The 16948-nt window shown below is 46.4% G+C and overlaps 1 protein-coding gene across 22 annotated transcripts in view; it reads left to right on the top strand.

Annotated features, from left to right (window-relative positions):
- Positions 1–16948, top strand: part of CACNA1D (calcium voltage-gated channel subunit alpha1 D) — a 375944-nt gene that overhangs the window by 260217 nt on the left and 98779 nt on the right. For 12 of the 22 annotated variants that reach the window (XR_009552983.1, XR_009552982.1, XM_060203111.1 and 9 more), the window contains exons 10-15: positions 7692–7779; positions 8052–8111; positions 9292–9318; positions 12410–12570; positions 14045–14270; positions 14393–14600. Coding sequence is in view for 20 of the 22 variants with exons in the window: in XM_060203111.1 (XP_060059094.1) it covers positions 7692–7779; positions 8052–8111; positions 9292–9318; positions 12410–12570; positions 14045–14270; positions 14393–14600 (770 nt within the window). In the remaining 2 variants the exon portion in view is untranslated. Of the gene's footprint in view, positions 1–2789; positions 3550–7691; positions 7780–8051; positions 8112–9291; positions 9319–12409; positions 12571–14044; positions 14271–14392; positions 14601–16948 lie in introns of those variants that run through there. The other 10 variants (XM_060203128.1, XM_060203122.1, XM_060203120.1 and 7 more) reach the window with 2 other exon arrangements.

The raw sequence follows: 16948 nt of genomic DNA, 5'->3' as shown, positions 1-16948 counted from the left end.
CAAGATAAATAATAGGCACATTGCTTTAGGATACCTCACTGGCTAAATTTGGACTTGAACATGAGGTATAGGACCTTTCACCTCTGAGCCCTAGTTTCCTTATCGGCAAGGAACCTACCACATTATTTGTAAGGTTTAAGCATGTTGATACTCACTGTTTTTGTTGTCACAGTAAAAATTGATGTGGACAGAATATTGTCCATGGATTTTAAGAGACCTCTTCCCAGACTGAGGCTGAGGGCCAGCGCTCCTGGGAAGACCACACCCTTCTGCTCTCCTGTTCGGAAGCTGCATGATTCTCATGGGTCCCAGGAGAATCAAGCCTCTGGACTCGGTCACTTTCTCAATATGGTGGTGTAGCTTCTGGCTCTCTACAGTCCTTTCTAGAATGTTGATGTTTGCTTTTAGAAAACAGATATCAAGGCAAGTTCTGAGAGATAACCTCTTACTAGCTGTTCTCTCTGGATGCTACTAACAATCATGGCCTGGGGGTCGGGTGGCAGGGAGATGTGCAGAATGTTGATTGTGGGTCTGCAGTGGGACCCAGGTGTAACTTGACAGACAGCTTCCAGCTCCTGAAGGTTCCAGTGTGAAGCCAGAATTGGCAACTCCTGGGTGCTGCCACACTCCTCCAGACTGTCTCACACTGAGTATCTCACCTGTCCAGGTTTTTACCTGGAAGAACAACCTTTAGGTCCCAGTCAAGCTGCCTGATGACTGGGGTGTTTTCTGAGGCAGCTTTAGTTTTGTGTATTCATGGGTTATGTCCAGTGTCAGTTCTGAAAGTTTGCCATTAGAAAGATGGGTTGCATGATGAACTGAATGGACAAGATTCCCTGGGAGATAAGTTCTTAAGCATTTGGGAAAATTTTCAATAATACTTGAACTTTTTGCTGAGCTTTGAGTTTCTTCCAAAGCTCTGCCAAATCTCACAGTGATGTTTGAGACGTGTGCAGCTGCTTCTGCATTAACAATGGAGCCTCTCTCTCTCTCTCTCGCTCTCTCTTCTCCTAAGTCCATTACTGAACGTTCTATTTTAAACTATTTCATTGTCAGTGATTAGTCTTAAAATAAAAAAAAATTAATTAAAGCAGCAGAAATAGCCAGATCATTTGAAAGAGTACCCATTCTAAAATCCTGGCCAGAGCAAAGCAGTTCCATTGGAGGGTCCCTTCCTGATGAACTGTCCCCTGTAAGCGGGAATGTTCGCATCCAAAGAACAGGGAGGGATCCACCAGAAACTCCAGCTTCAGTCATAAGGAGAGCCTCTCTGTCATCTTTTTACCAGCTATCCTGGAGGCTATGGGCACTGGCCAGATCCTTGCATCCTCAGCCTTCACCTCCCTTCTTCAAGCGCCACCTGGACTGAGTGTTTTGTGCTGAGCTATGTAATTCAGGGGTGGGCAGAAAGCCTGGGAGTATAAAGCTGCCTGCCAGCACAAGGCACGGAAATGTGCTGACCCTATTGTGAAAGGCTTTGTCCTTACAATCTGACTGATGCCACTCCTTCTGTCCCCATATGGGAGTTCTTCAGAACACAAGTGCAAAACTGAAAGAAAGTATGTGTTTAAAAGCAGTGAAGTCAGCAGTGGCAAATAGAGTGGGCAAAGGGGAATGAACGTCCAGGTTAATCTCCCTATCCTGCTTGGAGTGGCTGCCCAAGGTGCTGTGGCAGGGAACGCTGACAGGAGAAGGCCTTGTGCTGTGGACAGCAGGAAAGCCAGACTCCACTGATGGGCTGCTAGGGCCAAGGTAAACCTCATAGTGCTGACAAGAGATGGACTTGGAATAATTGCCTCTCCAAAAGAGACAAAAAGGAGCAGGACATCCAGCCAGAGCTATGTGCTCATTTTATCTTTTTATTTATTTATTTATTTATTTTAGATAGAGATAGAGACAGAAAGTAGGCATTGCACATAAGGCAAGGCAGCATGCTATCCAAGTATACAAGTGAGCTATTTCTCCAGCCCTATATGCACACTATTTTAAATGAAAAATAATGTCTATCCCACAGCAAAGAAGCCATATAATATCAAATTATCTAAAGTAACAGAAAATTCTGGAAGGCCCAAACTTGGTGGTTTGGAACCAGCCTTTTGTGATTCAGCTGTGTACATAGCATGTTCCCTGGTCCTTTTCATCAGAGCCCAGTGCAGGCCATCCTGAAACCATTTGTTAAAACTTGTTTTTATTCATAATTTAAAAATGGTTTACAAGATTGTAAACTCTCACAGGGGCATAGTACCACACCACACCTGTCCCCCTTTGGCTGTCCCCCTTTGGCTCTTCCCGCACCCCAAAGATAACCACCATAGTTTAAGTTTTAGCAGCAGCTTAACTACTTCCCCACAGACAAATTCATGTATTTCAATTCTTTATACTGTACATATGGGCAAAACCATCCTGCAGATATCTTTTGGAGAAGTGCAGTCAGATCATTTGGTAGCAGATACGAACTATAACACTCCCAAGATACTATGTGTAATCGGAAAAATAATAGCAGTCTCCCATATGAGAAGAAAATAAACTAGAAAATATTTGACAACCATTTTTTGACAGAAGGTAAGAGACAGAGAGAGGGAGAGAAAGAGACAGAGAGAAGGAAAGACATCTATAGCGCTGTTCCACCACTCTTGAAGCTTCCCCCCTGCAGGTAAGGACTGAGGTCTTGAACTTGAGTCCTCATTCATGCTGACATGTACTCTACTGGGTCTACTACCACCCAGCTCCCAGAGCCTACCTCTGTAACTCCCTCATGTCCTGCCCCATGTAGTAATACACATAGTCAGCACCTAGGACTTCTGACTCCTTCTCAAACACCCTTTCCCAGTTCCCTCTGCAGGGGGAAGTCAGGCATGGGAAACCTTGGCTGAGTGGTTTAGTTGGTGGTTTATTTAGGACAGTTTTAAGCAACAGATGTTAGGTGTATTAGCAGTAAAATGTGCTTCCATGCCACCAGGCAGATTCAGAGCCACAGATTTCTAAGTAAGGGGATAGTGCCAGGGTTGTTTTTAATTTAAAAAATTTCTAATTAGCGATTTAGTGTTATTTTACAAAAATGCACCTGGAATCTGGTACTTCAGCGCAAGCTTCGGTGTGTGGGGGGTGGTTTGGAGTCCTGGGCTTCTCAGCCCTGCTGGAGTTGCTCTTGCTGCCCCCTGCTGTGCAGTAATGGAATTGCCTGTGCTCCACCTGAAGGGATTACTGTGGCTGACTTGCTCAAGGAAGATAAGAAGAAAAGGAAGTTCTGCTGCTTTCGCCAGCGCAGGGCTAAAGAGCACGGTAAAGGGCTGTGTTTGGATACCCTCTCCTCTCCTCACACATAGGCATGGAGTGAGGTGCGTGTACCCTGTGACACTTGTATGTGTGTGTGACAATGCCTATGCTGTCATTGCTTGATTCCTTTGCCACTTGATTTTGTTGTTTTCTTCTTGCCCTTCTGCAAAGCGTGCAGCTCAGCCTAGGCAGCCCTCAGATGCCTTTCTGTTTGAACCACATACCTTTTAAAGAAGCAGCTGAAGCAACCCAGAGAGTGTATTTTAATACAGTGTGAGTATTCTTAGACTGGAAGACAGATTTCTTAAACACGTTCCCTCCGGATGCTGCTTTCTAATCTAAACTGTTTAGAAATTCTAGTCATGTCCCCTGATGGATCCTTTTTTTCCAGGTTACACTTTCTAAATAGCACCACTACCACCACCACCACCCCAGCCCCCTTGGTCTTCCATTCCCTGGCCAGTTGGCCCAGGACTATGCTGCCAATTTCAAGAATGAAGTTAAAAATACACCACCCGCATGCAGAGATGTCTGGCACTTGCCTTGGAGGATGGGAAAGCAGGAATGGGCTCTCAAGGGCAACAGATTTCAAGTTATGCTCATATATAATGCTTAATACAGCACCCACATCAGAAACCCTGAGTGTTGGTATTAGAGCCAGCCTGTGCAGGAAAGCTGAACAGATAGTAGGTGCCCTGTCTTACATGCCCAGATCAGCATGCAGCTCCACAGCAGTATGGGACTTGGGCCCACAAAGAGGCAGCACCCACCTGCTTACTAGTACCCAGTGTGCCCCAGGCAGAACATCCTGGGGGTTGAGGGAGTCTGTTTGAGAATCATACTGCAGGCTTATGGAGCCAGCAACTGAGAACAGAGAAAAACAATGCACACCTTTCTCAGGGTCTCTACACCCCTGACCCCTGGTAGGGGTGAGGACTTCAGAGGCCATACCTGGACTTAAATAAGATAAGCTAAAAATTGTAAGAAAGCCTTCTTCTCATCAGAAAAACCAAGAAGTGAACAAACAGGGGGATACCCTTCATTCTCAGAGAGGAAATAGGCCTGGCCTGTGCTCAGGCCACAAGTGTGGGACAAAGCCAGGGCTGGCCATGTCACTGTATGTTCACATAGAGTTTGGGGGAGAGGCGGGCCCTAGTACCCTCCATGGGACAGGTGGAGGTCAGCTAAGTGGGACATTTTGTTACATACTTGAGAGCAGCCATCTTCAAACACGGCCCTATTACTTCAGCTCTGAGCAGGCAGCCACAAGAAGACCAGTCCTTCTGGCCCCCAGGAGCTAAGAGACCCCTCCTCAGGCATGAGGGTGATCATGATTGGGAGCTCGGGTCTGATGACCTGGGAAAGCTTCTTGAGACTTCTCTGTGTGTCAGAATCAACCACACATTTCCAGGAAGTGGGGGGGGAGACTTTTCTGGCTTGAGAGCCCCCCAGGGGCATCAAGCAAAGGCCCCTGGCATGGGTGGTAGCCTTGATGGGGTGGCTGGTGGCCCTGATGGTAGGGCATTTGGCTCCCCCTGTCCCTCATCACAGATAAATGGCTCTTGTCAGGGTGTGGATCTTGCTCTAGATGTGGAAACCTTGGTCTGGCCTTGACCCATATACTGCAGGATTGTTGGCCTCCTGCCAACAGTGAGTGTCTGTCCCCTGTGCTGGCTGAGCCCATGCCCACCAGCAGGCTCAAGCCAGCTCCCTCAGGGGGTGGCAGGGCTTTTTTCATGCCTGCCAGGCAAATGAGTAGAGAAACTCAAGATCTTGGCTTCACCTCTAGCCCTATCAGTCACCCTTTACCCCTGAGGCAGGCAGCCCTGACCCTCCACTGCTCAGCTGTACAGACTCCCTAGACACCCCTCCCCATTTCCTTTGAAATGAGGGATTCAGAAGCTCCTAGCAGCTGGGGAGCAGAGGGGCATAACCACAGAACCCAAGAGCATGCTAACAGGCTTGCCCTGTGGAGGAGACAAGAGTGGGGCTCCAGAGATCCAGGACCCCTGTTACTAAAGGAGTTGCTCTGCTCAGTGTGGCCAATTCTGGAGGCTCCTGTGACTGCCTTCCCCAGAGCTCTGCCTGAAGGGGGCTTGGAATCTATCCTCATGGGCAGGCAACTGGACACCTGGTGGACAGGGACTTCCAGGTCCTGTACGATCCCTGCAGGAGTACACATGACCTCTCCAGCCCCAGTTGAGAACAGGAGGCAGCCTCTGGGCATTTCCCATCTGTGGCAGACCTATCAGGTCAGAAGTAGATATGTCTAAGGACTGGTGCTGCCCAGCTGTTCATTTAACATTTTACAGATTTAGCACTCAGTTCATGGAGGGGAAGGGATTGGCCTCCATGTCCCTGGCAGTAAAGGCTGAGCTCCTAGGATCTCTGGCCTCACAAGCTTCTATGGCTGAAGGAAATTCAGTTTGCCTTTTAGTCCTGGGTGTGATTTCTTTTCTTTCTTTTTTTTTTCTTTTTTAATTTGTGTTACAGGTTTTACCCTGATTGGATTGTGGTTCTGTTTGTTTCTCCCTGTCTTTTGCATGAGATAGTGAAGAAGCAAATTGAAGTGTGTGGTTTGTTTCTTTTGCCTTAACCCACAAAGGAAAAGATCAGCCTGTGAGAAAGTCCTTGGTGTAATGTGGGTCTATACTTCTGCTCAGTGGCTTTTCCTTTGGATTCTTTAGAGCCATGTTCTTGCCTGTGGCTGCTGAGACTCCCATCAGGCAGCTTGGGTACCCACGAAAGGAATGTTCTTCTTTATACCCTCTGAAAATGTGTCTCTAAGCTCTCTCTGGGCCTTTTGAGCCAGACCTGCCTTCACTCTTGTCATTCCCATCATTGCCCAGTAATCAGCAGATGTGCAACTTTGCTGACACAGCTCAGTGCCCCCATGCCTGGGCCAACCTAAGGATCAGCCACAGTGAGAGGCATTCTTGCTATGGGGAACCATGTGGCTAGAGCCCACAGGGTTTGGCATTCTCTCCACCACCATGAGAACTCTAGAAACAGTACCTCAAGCTCAGAACTGCCTCAGGAGAAAAAGCCTGTGTTTGGGTGCTCCTCCATCACTCCCATTTTTGGGTCACCTCCTCTCTGACCCCCCAGAACAGAATAGACCATATTTGCCATGCATTCCTAGGACACTTGTGCAGAACAGAAGAGTTTCTTCTGGGGCTCAGTGTCTGCACTACGAATCCACTGCTTCTATGACCATGGAGGGGGGGATAGGACAGAGAGAAATTGAGAGGAGAGTAGAATATATAGAGAAGGAGAGAAAGATAGACACCTAAAGACCTGCTTCTATAGATCTGCTTCACTACTTGTGAAGCAACCCCCCTGCAGGTGGGGAGCCAGGGGCTCAAACCGGAATCCTTGCGTGGGTCCTTGTGTTTTGTTCTATGTGCGCTTAACCTGGTGTGCCACTGCCCAGCCCCCAAAGAGTTTCTTTCCATGGTTCATTGAAAACCATTGACAAGGGCTGCACACTGGCCCCTGAGGCAAGTGAAGTGCCATGCCCATCTGTGCCCATGCCACCTTCCCTTCTCTCCTCTACTAGCCTGTGGTATCATGTTTCATGGTTGAATCCTATAGATAAGAAAGAAAAGTATCCATATGCCAGAGGATGGCTTCTTTATTTCTGCTTAACATCCTGACAGGGAGGAATGAGACCTGCCCAGAGCCTCTGGTGGCACTGGGACCACAGCCAGCTTTGCCCAGTACTCATTTTTAGCAACTATTTTATTTTTTAATATTTTATTTGTTTTTCATTTTTTAATGAGAAGGAGATGCAGAGAGCAAAATGCCAGAGCACTACTCAGCTCTGGCTTATGATGGTGCTGGGGATTGAGCTCTTCCTTTTTTAGGATGCTTCCTTGGGGCCTGGGGCTGGCTTCCTCTGTAAGCACCTTCCCTAGATTAGCTTCAGTAGACATCAAATAAATTAGCTGAAAATGAGCCAGGTTCTTCAGTTTACATAAAGATTTTGTGCTCAGTTGACCATTGTGGTTATCTGCTTCTCCACCTAGAATACCACCTTTCCTTCAGCAAATTTAAATAAGCACGAGTGAAGTGTTAGGTCTCTTCGCAGAGTTTTCTAGAATAAACCAAGAGACTTCTTGAGGTCAACCTAGAAATCTGGAGGGTAAGCTGGAGTCCAGCCCGGTCCAGGTTTCAGTTTTGGCCCCTTGGGAAGGTTGTGGGAGAAGCGTTTCCTTCTGCCAGGCCTCTGGGCTTTCTCAGGAGACCATGGATTCTCCCCACAGTGGAAAGAGAACTGCTCTGCATCCCTTTAGGTGACACATCCCCGAGAGCCCCTCATTCATTGCTTCCCTCCCAGGCCCCCATCAGGTCTCCTTGGGGGAGCCCCTCCCTTGGCCCAGAGAGCTATCTGAAGGGTGTCCTTGTCCCTGCAGCCAGCATGCCCACCAGTGAGACAGAGTCTGTGAACACAGAGAACGTCAGCGGAGAAGGCGAGCACCGTGGCTGCTGTGTGAACCTCTGGTGAGTGTGGAGCCTCCCCCTCACCCCACCCTCCCACCCTCAGACTCCTCTCAGCTCCTCTGAGAAGCAGCTGTGAAGACACCTGGATTTCAGAGGAGCCCTAAGGCCACTGTCTTAGGTTCACAAGGATCAGTATGCTTCCCCTGGACCCCTCATCCCTTCCCCTCCTGTCCTAGACCCTCCGGTGCCCCAGCAACCCCCACCTCATCCTGCCAGCAGCCCTGCCCAGGTGTGCTAGGTAACCCAATCACCCCCCCCCCTGTGTTCACCAGGTGCTGGTGGAAAAGAAGAGGCTCGGCCCAGACTGGGCCCTCGGGGTGTCGGCGCTGGGGGTAACAGTCTGGCGTGGGCATCGTGCTCCAAGAAGCGCGAGAATGGCAGCGTCACTGATGAGCATGTGCTGCACTTTAGTTCTCCTGCTCCCCCAGGCTTTCCACCCCCTGCCCACCCCTGCTCACACCATTTTCATAATGGGGCCTGGCATCACCCACTCCTGACCCAGGTAGCCTCCATCACATCATACCTATCTGCATATATATACATATATACATATATGTATATGGTTTGGACTGCAGCAATGTGGGGGACCAGCAGTATGGAATGACGGAGGACTGGCTGCTTTGGGGGAGCCCTGGGAAGTATGGGTGGTGGTTTGTTTCCTGCTGGAATCTCTTGTCAAGTCTTTATATCATTTTTCAAAGAATTTCTGCCCTTTCCTTAGCAGAAGTCCCCAAAAATGGCATGCCATGGGCAGAATCTTTGCAGTTAATGCACTCAACAGGCCTCCATCCTCCTGCTCCAAAAGTAGGCTGGGAGGGAGTGTGAACATTTAGGCACAGGCAGTCGGTGAATGGTCAAGCTGGGGCTGCAGTCTAGTGTTCCTTTTGCTCTGGTCTCAGCATAGGCTGCTTCAAGAGGCGTGGCTGAGTCTTGGGCAACAGGGATCCTAGTGGCTTGAGTCTGGGGCTTGGAGAATGTGGGCAAGAAGCCCTGGCATCACTCCCTCTGGCAACCAGCTCATGGCTTCTGGTTAAAAGTTTTCTCTTGGGCACTAGATAATGGCACATATTCACATAAGCAAGGACCTGGGTTTTCAGGTCCTGGCCCCTAGCTGCAGAAGGGAGGCTTCATGAGTGGTGAAGCAAGTATGCAGGTGTTTATCTCTCCCTCCTCTCAATTTATTTATCTCCATCCTATTAAATAAAATAGGAAGAAAAAATGGAGGGGGCATGGGAAGTGGCCACCAGGAGCCATGGATTTATAGTGAGGCACCAAGCCCAAGCCATAACCCTGGTGGCAATTAAAAAGAAAGGGGGGAATCTTTTCTTAACCAAGTTCTCAGGGTGCTCAGCCTGGCCCCTCTACCCCCCAGCTATGCTCCCCACCTACCCATTCTAGGAACCAGGCTTCAGAGCCAAGGCACCCATGCATGGCTTCTACAATTTCTTGCTGAGTGGTGGAGGTGCTGTGTTAAGGTCTTCCTAATGGAACCATGTTCTTTTTGTCTTTCAGTCAAGCCATCTCCAAGTCCAAACTCAGGTCAGTATCTTACTGTTTTTTTTCTGTTTCTTTAGTGTGTGCTTGTATTTTTCACATTGTAAAGCCTAAGGGTTACATTGGGGGTACTCTGGACACATAGTTTTCACTGTACAGGCTCCAGCACTAGGAACAAAGGTTGGTCTCCCCAATAAACAGGAAGCACCTGCCTTGGAAGAGTTGTGCAGTGGACACTGAAGATTGTACCCCAAAACCACCCATAAGGCACAAAACTAACACATTTTTGGCTACTAATGCATTGTTCACATTTCCTTCCAGAGTAATTTCTCAGACAGCGAAAACTCAGTTTTCTGCTTAAAGGTTTTCTGTAAAAGGGAGTTCATGAAGTCTTCAGGCTGTTTGTCAGGCGTGGTTTCTTGCTGTGACTGTAGCTTGCATAAAAGTTAGAGGACAATATATCTATGATATGTGTACTTTCCTAGGTAAATGCCATTTTCACTTAAAATCACTTCACCACTCTATATAAAACTTAACTTTCACAGGATGTATAAATAGTGAATCTTTATGCTATACATCTGAAAGAAATATATATATGTCAATTGTAGCTCAATTTGATAGATTCAGTTAGCTTGAGATGGGCATAGAACTAAATACAAAACCTAAAACTAGGAGGCTGGGTAGCACACATGTTACAGTGTGCAAGGGTTCAAGCCTCCAGTCCTCACCTGCAGGGGGAAAGCTTCACAAGTGGTAAAGTAGTGCTGCAGGTGTCTCTCTGTCTCTCTTCTTCTCGGCCTCTCCCTTACCTCTCAATTTCTGCTGTCTCTATCCAATAAATATAGGGTTTTTTTAAAGAAAGAAAGAAAGAAAGAAAGAAAGAGAAGAAAAAAGAAAAGAAAAGAAAAAAGAAAAGAAAAGAAAGGAAGATCCTTTGTATAACTCAGGTTCAAGCCTGGCCCCCACTGTACTAGGGGGAGCTTCCTTACTGTGGTGTCTTTGTCTCTGTCTCTCTCTGTCTGAAACCTTGGTCTGAAGAAGTGAAGCCCTGGTGACAGATGACAACAAAAATCGATTTGGCAGTTTCTTAGAAAATTAAGCCTATATTTGTCATATGTTTTGGTAATCCCACTTCTGAGGTATTTATATAAGAAAGCTGAAGTTCTATTCCAACATAAAAATTCCACCACAAATAGTTATTACCCTCTTTACTCATAATTGCCAAAGCTACAACTCAGAAACTGGGTGGATAAATTGTAGCTCATCTGTTACAGTGGGATAATTCCCAGAATAAAAGAGAAGAACCACTGACAGTTGAAAGAGCACTAATAATTTTCATAAGCATTTACCCTGAGCTAAAGAAGTCTAACTCAGAAAGCATATATGATGTGACTCTATATAAGACTTTCTGGGTAAAGGCAGACAGTAGGGACAGAATGCCCATCAGGAGTGGTCAAGGGCTGGAATAAGGAGAGTTCTCATGAAGGAACTTCTCTGAGTGAAACACTCTGTATCTTGTCTATAACAAGGCTTGCAAGCTGCATACCTAACCAGCGTGGTTTTTACTATATGTGGTCTTTATTTAAATAAGCCTGACTTCTCACAGAAGAATTTAAAGCCCTATCCTAATTCCCTAAGGCTCATGAGCCCTGCAGCCTCTAGATTCATCTTTTTTGTGTTTATTTTTTATTTTCTTGCAAGATTTGTTATATACTAATGATGGAGAAAAGAAAGAACCAGAACATCACTCTGCCACATGCAATACCGGGGATAGCCCATCTGATACTTTAATCACTGCACCACCTTCCAGGCCACCTTTTCTTTCCCCCCATATATAATTTTTATTAGTGATTTAATAATGATTAACAAGATTATAAGATAACAGGGGTACAATCCCATATACAGTTTCCACCACCAGAGTTCTGTGTCCCATCCTCTCCATTGGAAGCTTCCCTGTTGTTTATTCCTCTGTGAGTATGGACTAAAAATTTTATGGGGTGCAGAAGGTGTACATCTGGCTTCTGTAATAGCTTCTCTGCTCGACCGTTATCTTATTTTCAATTGACATACAGTTAGCAGATCTTTTGACACCAGTCCCAACTTCCCATTTTGTGTTTTTGTCTTGTTTGTTTGTTTTGTCATTGCTGGGGCTTCACTACCCTGGGATGACTTTTTTCAGATAGGAAGGGAGAGACAGAGAGTCAGACACCACAGCACTGAAGCTTCCTCCAGTGCAGTGGGGGCCAGGCTCAAGCCTGGGTGAAGAGCATGGCAAAGCAGTGCACTCTTTTTTTTTTTGGCGGTGCACTCTCTAAGTGAGTTATTTTCTAGCCCCCAACTTTTCACTCAAAGTCGTACTGGGTTGCTTTTCCTTTTCAAATACACTGCACAGTGTTTCTCCCCGTGTCCCCTGAAGCTTCCTCCAATGTAGCAGAACTGGGCTGCAACCTTGAGTCACATACATGGCAAATAGCATACTAGCCAAGTGAGATGTTTCACCAATTCATGCTTCAGCTCATTTTATTTGTATAAAAACATGAATCAGTAATGGATCTTCTCTTCAAGATGTGTCTTGAATATCCCTAGATAGAAAGGACAGCTGGTGGCTCAGCCTGAAGACTCAGGTCCTACTCAGCTTTATCAGCTCTGCCGTGTTCCAGAAGAATCAAGATTCAAGAAAGGACTGAAAGTTTCCCTAAAAGGAATACTGGCTTGGGAGCCCGTTCCTGCAGGATGAATTGCATCTGATAGTTGAGATGCAGAGCAAGATCTGGAGGATGTGCTAAGTGGCTCTCTGTGATGCCATTAACAGATCTGGGTTCCATCTGCTGGGAACCTGGGCTGCATATACACACAAATGCTGTTTTGCATCTGCACATAAATCTAAAGACCCAGTTTGAGGGCATAGTACAATCTAGTCAAGAAACTGTTTTCAGGTGTTCAGTGTTAAGACCCACACTGGCTTGTTTAGGAGGTCTATTATTGCAGTGCCATTTGTTCTCAACTTTCTTTCCTGTACCTCCACCCTGGTCCTGGACCCCCAGAGAGAAAGCTAAATGCCTTCTGGGGAGTGTTTATTGGACAGCCAGATGCTGGGTATTTGTTACTGGGAGAGTCACATCTGCTTCTCTTTCAGCCGTCGCTGGCGTCGCTGGAACCGATTCAACCGCAGGAGGTGCAGGGCTGCTGTGAAGTCTGTCACATTTTACTGGCTGGTTATTGTCCTGGTGTTTCTCAACACCCTAACCATTTCCTCGGAACACTACAACCAGCCTGACTGGCTGACACAGATTCAAGGTACACACACACAGCCACCATCCTCTTTTGGTTTTGAACAAGGGCCCTTGTAATAAAATATGGGCACACTTCTTTTTTAAAGTAGTTTATCTTTTTATCTATTAGATATAGACAGAAATCAAGTGGGGGGAGATAGAGGAGAAAGACAGACAGACATGCAGCACTGCTTCACTACTTGTGAAGCTTCTCCCTGCAGATGGAGACCCGGAGCTTGAACCTGGATAAAAATGTGTGCTCAACCAAGTACACTACTGCCTGGCCCCATGGGTGAATTTCTTATGAACACTGACTTGGAAGATGCTCAAAGCATTCAAATTGGTTTTGTATCTGGAATAGGACTGCTCAGCCTAGAGCACGACACTATCATAACCCTGTGACAACGTAGGCTCAAGGGACCGTGCATTTGAAAGGGGTCTCATGTTGTTTCTGGTCCTTCTGGAAGCTTCATTATCCCTGGAGTATTCTTGGCATGTGGCTGCTGTTAATAGCAGTGAGCCTCAGCTGGAGCTCATCCCCCTCCACCCCTACCACCACCCTAGTACCTAAGTTTGACACTTGCAACCTATGAAAAGTCCTGCTTTCTTCTCTGTCTCTCTCTGTCTCTCTCTCTCTCCCCCTCTCCCTCTCTCCCTCTCCCTCCCTCCCTCTGTCCCTCCCTCTCTCCCTCTCTCCTTCTCTCCCTCTCTCTGTCTCTTTTTGCCTCCAGGGCTATTGCTAGGGCTCAGTGCCAGCAGTATGAATCCACTGCTTCTGGTGGCCATTTTTTAATTTCTATTGGATAGGACAGAGAGAAATTGAGAAAGGAGGGGAAGATAGAGAAGAAGGGGAGAGAGAGAGAGAGAGAGAGAGAGAGAGAGAGGTGCCAGATACCTATAGACCTGTTTCACCAAGTGAGACCCCTGAAGGTGGGGAGCTGGGAGCTCAAACCAAGTTCTTGTACAGATCCATGTGCTTCGTACTATGTGCACTTACTTAGCCTGGTGTACCACTGCCTGACCCCCAAAATCCCTGCTTTCTATTAAGCCCAATCTATTTCTGCCCAACTCTTCAGCCTGCTGGGTGGAATTTTCTGCTGTTTGACATGATATTGAGAGGCACCTGCTCCTTCCTCAAGTGCAGTGCCTTGAACAAGAGCAGATTTTTTTGGTCTTTTGTGTGTGACTAAAACCAGAATATAGGCTTTGATGGTTCAAATCCCAAACTGTAGACTTTGGATCTGGAAGGCTTGGGTGCTTTTGTAATAAACTTCCTTCTCTCATTCCGGGACTGGTAAAGTAACAGCAGCGTCACACAGCTAAGAAGGCTCAAGTGCAGGGCTAGAATCTAGCAGGTGACCTAAGCACAGGTGTCATGTTTCTTTATAGGGTCAGTGAGAAAGAGAGATGCCTGAGGGCCTGCTAAAAGGGAGTTGTAACAGGAAAAGAGCTCTGAAGCCCCACCTCTGCCTAAGGGTGCACATGATCCACCTTTGCAGATATCGCTAACAAAGTCCTCTTGGCCCTGTTCACCTGTGAGATGCTGGTGAAGATGTACAGCCTGGGTCTGCAGGCCTATTTTGTCTCCCTGTTCAATCGGTTCGACTGCTTTGTGGTGTGTGGTGGTATCACGGAGACCATCCTGGTGGAGCTGGAGATTATGTCTCCCCTCGGCATCTCTGTCTTCCGCTGTGTGCGTCTCCTGAGGATTTTCAAAGTGACCAGGTAAGGTCAGGTGACCCTCCCTGAGGAGGATGTGAAGTATCACCTAGTTATGTCCCCTGGGTGGACATCCTTGTCCCACAAACCTGGGTGTTAGGGCCTCACACCTTCATCCTGTCTCTCAGGCACTGGACGTCCCTGAGCAACTTGGTGGCCTCCCTGTTGAACTCCATGAAGTCCATCGCCTCCCTACTGCTCCTACTCTTCCTCTTCATCATCATCTTTTCCCTGCTTGGGATGCAGCTGTTTGGTGGCAAGTTTAACTTTGATGAAACACAGACCAAGCGGAGCACCTTTGACAATTTCCCCCAGGCACTCCTGACAGTGTTCCAGGTGAGTTCTCCACCCTCCTTCCCCTGGGCATATCCTGAGACATCATCTTTTTTTTAACTTTATTGACAAAGACAGAGCAAGCATCACCTTGTTACATGCTGTGCTGGTGATTGAACTTAGGAGATCATGCCCTAATCACTATGCCACATGAGATGTCTCCTTGCCTGTTCACAACCCAGTAAGACAATGAGGGGCCAATGAAATAGGTCAGTTGGATAGTTCTCTGGTTTGCCATGTGCATGACCCAGTTTCAAGCCCAGCCCCCACCACATTGAGTCTCTTTTACTCTCTGTGTCTCTTAAACATACAAACAAAAAGAGAGATTCTGTTTTTATTATACATCTGTACCACTTAAGTTTTGTGTTTTGCCTCTTGCTCTGTGTGGGATGATTCTGTGGTTTCACAGGATCACTGGATGAGTTATGATGTGACAAACTCAAAACTCTGCTTGGATTTTCTGAGGTTTCTGAGGCTTCAGGGAGACAGGCTCTAAAATTCTCTTCTTGTTCTTTGCTAAGTTTTCATCAGAGGCAAGCTTGGTAATTCCAGTTGTGAGGGATTTATGCAAATATATGAATCCCAAGGCCCTAATGCTTTGACGTGGAGTGAGAGGAATAAGGGCGGTAGGTGGTGTGACAGCCTTCTGTGTGATGTTTGATCTCCCTCGTGTGTGGTAGGATGAGGACACAGACTCCAAGCATGCCTGTATGTAGGGCCTCTGTGGGACAATGGGCTGAGGGTGGGCAGTGGAGTCACATGCCCTCTGAACACATGGCCTTCCCCTGCCGACCAACCCTTGTAATTTCTTACATGTCCTTGAGTGTCAGGTCCCCACTGGAGAGACCTCATGGTCCGATAGTGGCTCTTAAAGTGCTCAGCTCTATGACCTTGAAAAAAATCTCTCTGCTTTTCTACAACACTAGAGAGTGGAGGGCTTGATCAACTCAGATTTGCCCTTACTCTATCATTTCAAGTTGAGTAGAATTACTATCAAAGCTACCAACTCTGGTTTTAGTTTTTCAGTTAAATTATCAACCCTTGACTCATCTTTTCTTTTCTCTTTTTTTCTCTGACTTGACTTTGAAGCCATCTTAGTGGTAGTGATAATGGTTCCAGTATGTGTAAATAGCACAAAAATTAAATGGAACAAAAAGAGAAGAGGTTATAAGCTAGCCTCTCTTCCACACAAGTATTTCCATCTAGGAGGAACCATTTGTCAGTTATTTTCCTAGCCATCAAATATAAATCCATTTACCTCCCCACCTGCAGGTGAATTTTTCATCTTGATTTTTATTACATGAAGTGTCCTTAAGACCCGTCCTTAATGACCCACAAGAGGCTGCCTCCTCCTTTTCCATGATGCATAGGTTCTGGGGTTTGCCTGTGCCATGTTTCATGTCACTGGCCCCCTGATGCTGGGTATTTAGTGTCTAGTTTTGGCTCAGTGGGTGAACCTGAGCGTACATCACAGGGTACATGTGTGAGAGCAGAGCTGCTACAGGCTGAATCCCCAGAAGTGGGATTGCTGATTCCTTGGGTCTATTCTCAGCACTGAACTTGCTTCAGGGACCCTCCTTAATCAACATTAAGGATGTTAATCATTAAGGATGTTAATCATCCTCTGGTGATGGAAGGAGACCCATTGCCTCCTCCGTGTCACCAAAGCCAGGTCTCAACTTTTTGATTGTGGCCTGCCTGCTGGGTGAAAGTGGTACTTTGCTGTAGTACTGATTTCTGTTTCCTTTATCAAGATTGAAATAGAATGGCTTCTCCTGTGATTAAGAACAATCTCTAGAATTCCTTTTCTGTGAATTGCTTTTGCTTTTCAAATCATTTGCCAACTTTGCTGACAATTTGTGACAATTTTGCTTCTTTTAAGTACCTGATCCAAAGAGAAGATAAGAAGTGTTAACCTCGCTGTATATGACAGTGTATTTTTAAATTTTCTGTTCTTGTTCTTCTGAATCAATTTCATGATGCATTGAGTTATTAAGTATTCTCAGAGAAGTCTACATTTGAAACTTTAGGTAGCTATTAGTTCCTACACATGAGATAGTTTATAAGACATGAACTACTTGGAATTCCCTATGCTTACAGTTCATAGATATGATGCTCCATTTCCAAAGCTGGTTAACTATGTGGTATAGTAAGTGGCAGTCAGAAAGAATGGGGTAAACCTACTGAAAAAGAACCTCCTAGGTATATTGTTGACTGAGAAAATGCAGATTTTTGGAAACTCATATGGTGTGATGCCCTTTGTCTAATAAATCAGAGAAAATGCCAAGTGACTGATTTTTCTGGGGACACACACACATACACATGATCATGGCAAGAGAGACAACAGCAGT

The sequence above is a fragment of the Erinaceus europaeus genome, chromosome 12 (assembly GCF_950295315.1).
Source record: "Erinaceus europaeus chromosome 12, mEriEur2.1, whole genome shotgun sequence".
Classification (NCBI taxonomy): Eukaryota; Metazoa; Chordata; class Mammalia; order Eulipotyphla; family Erinaceidae; genus Erinaceus; species Erinaceus europaeus.
Note: the sequence above shows the minus strand (reverse complement) of the source record. Positions and strands in the feature narration are given on the sequence as shown.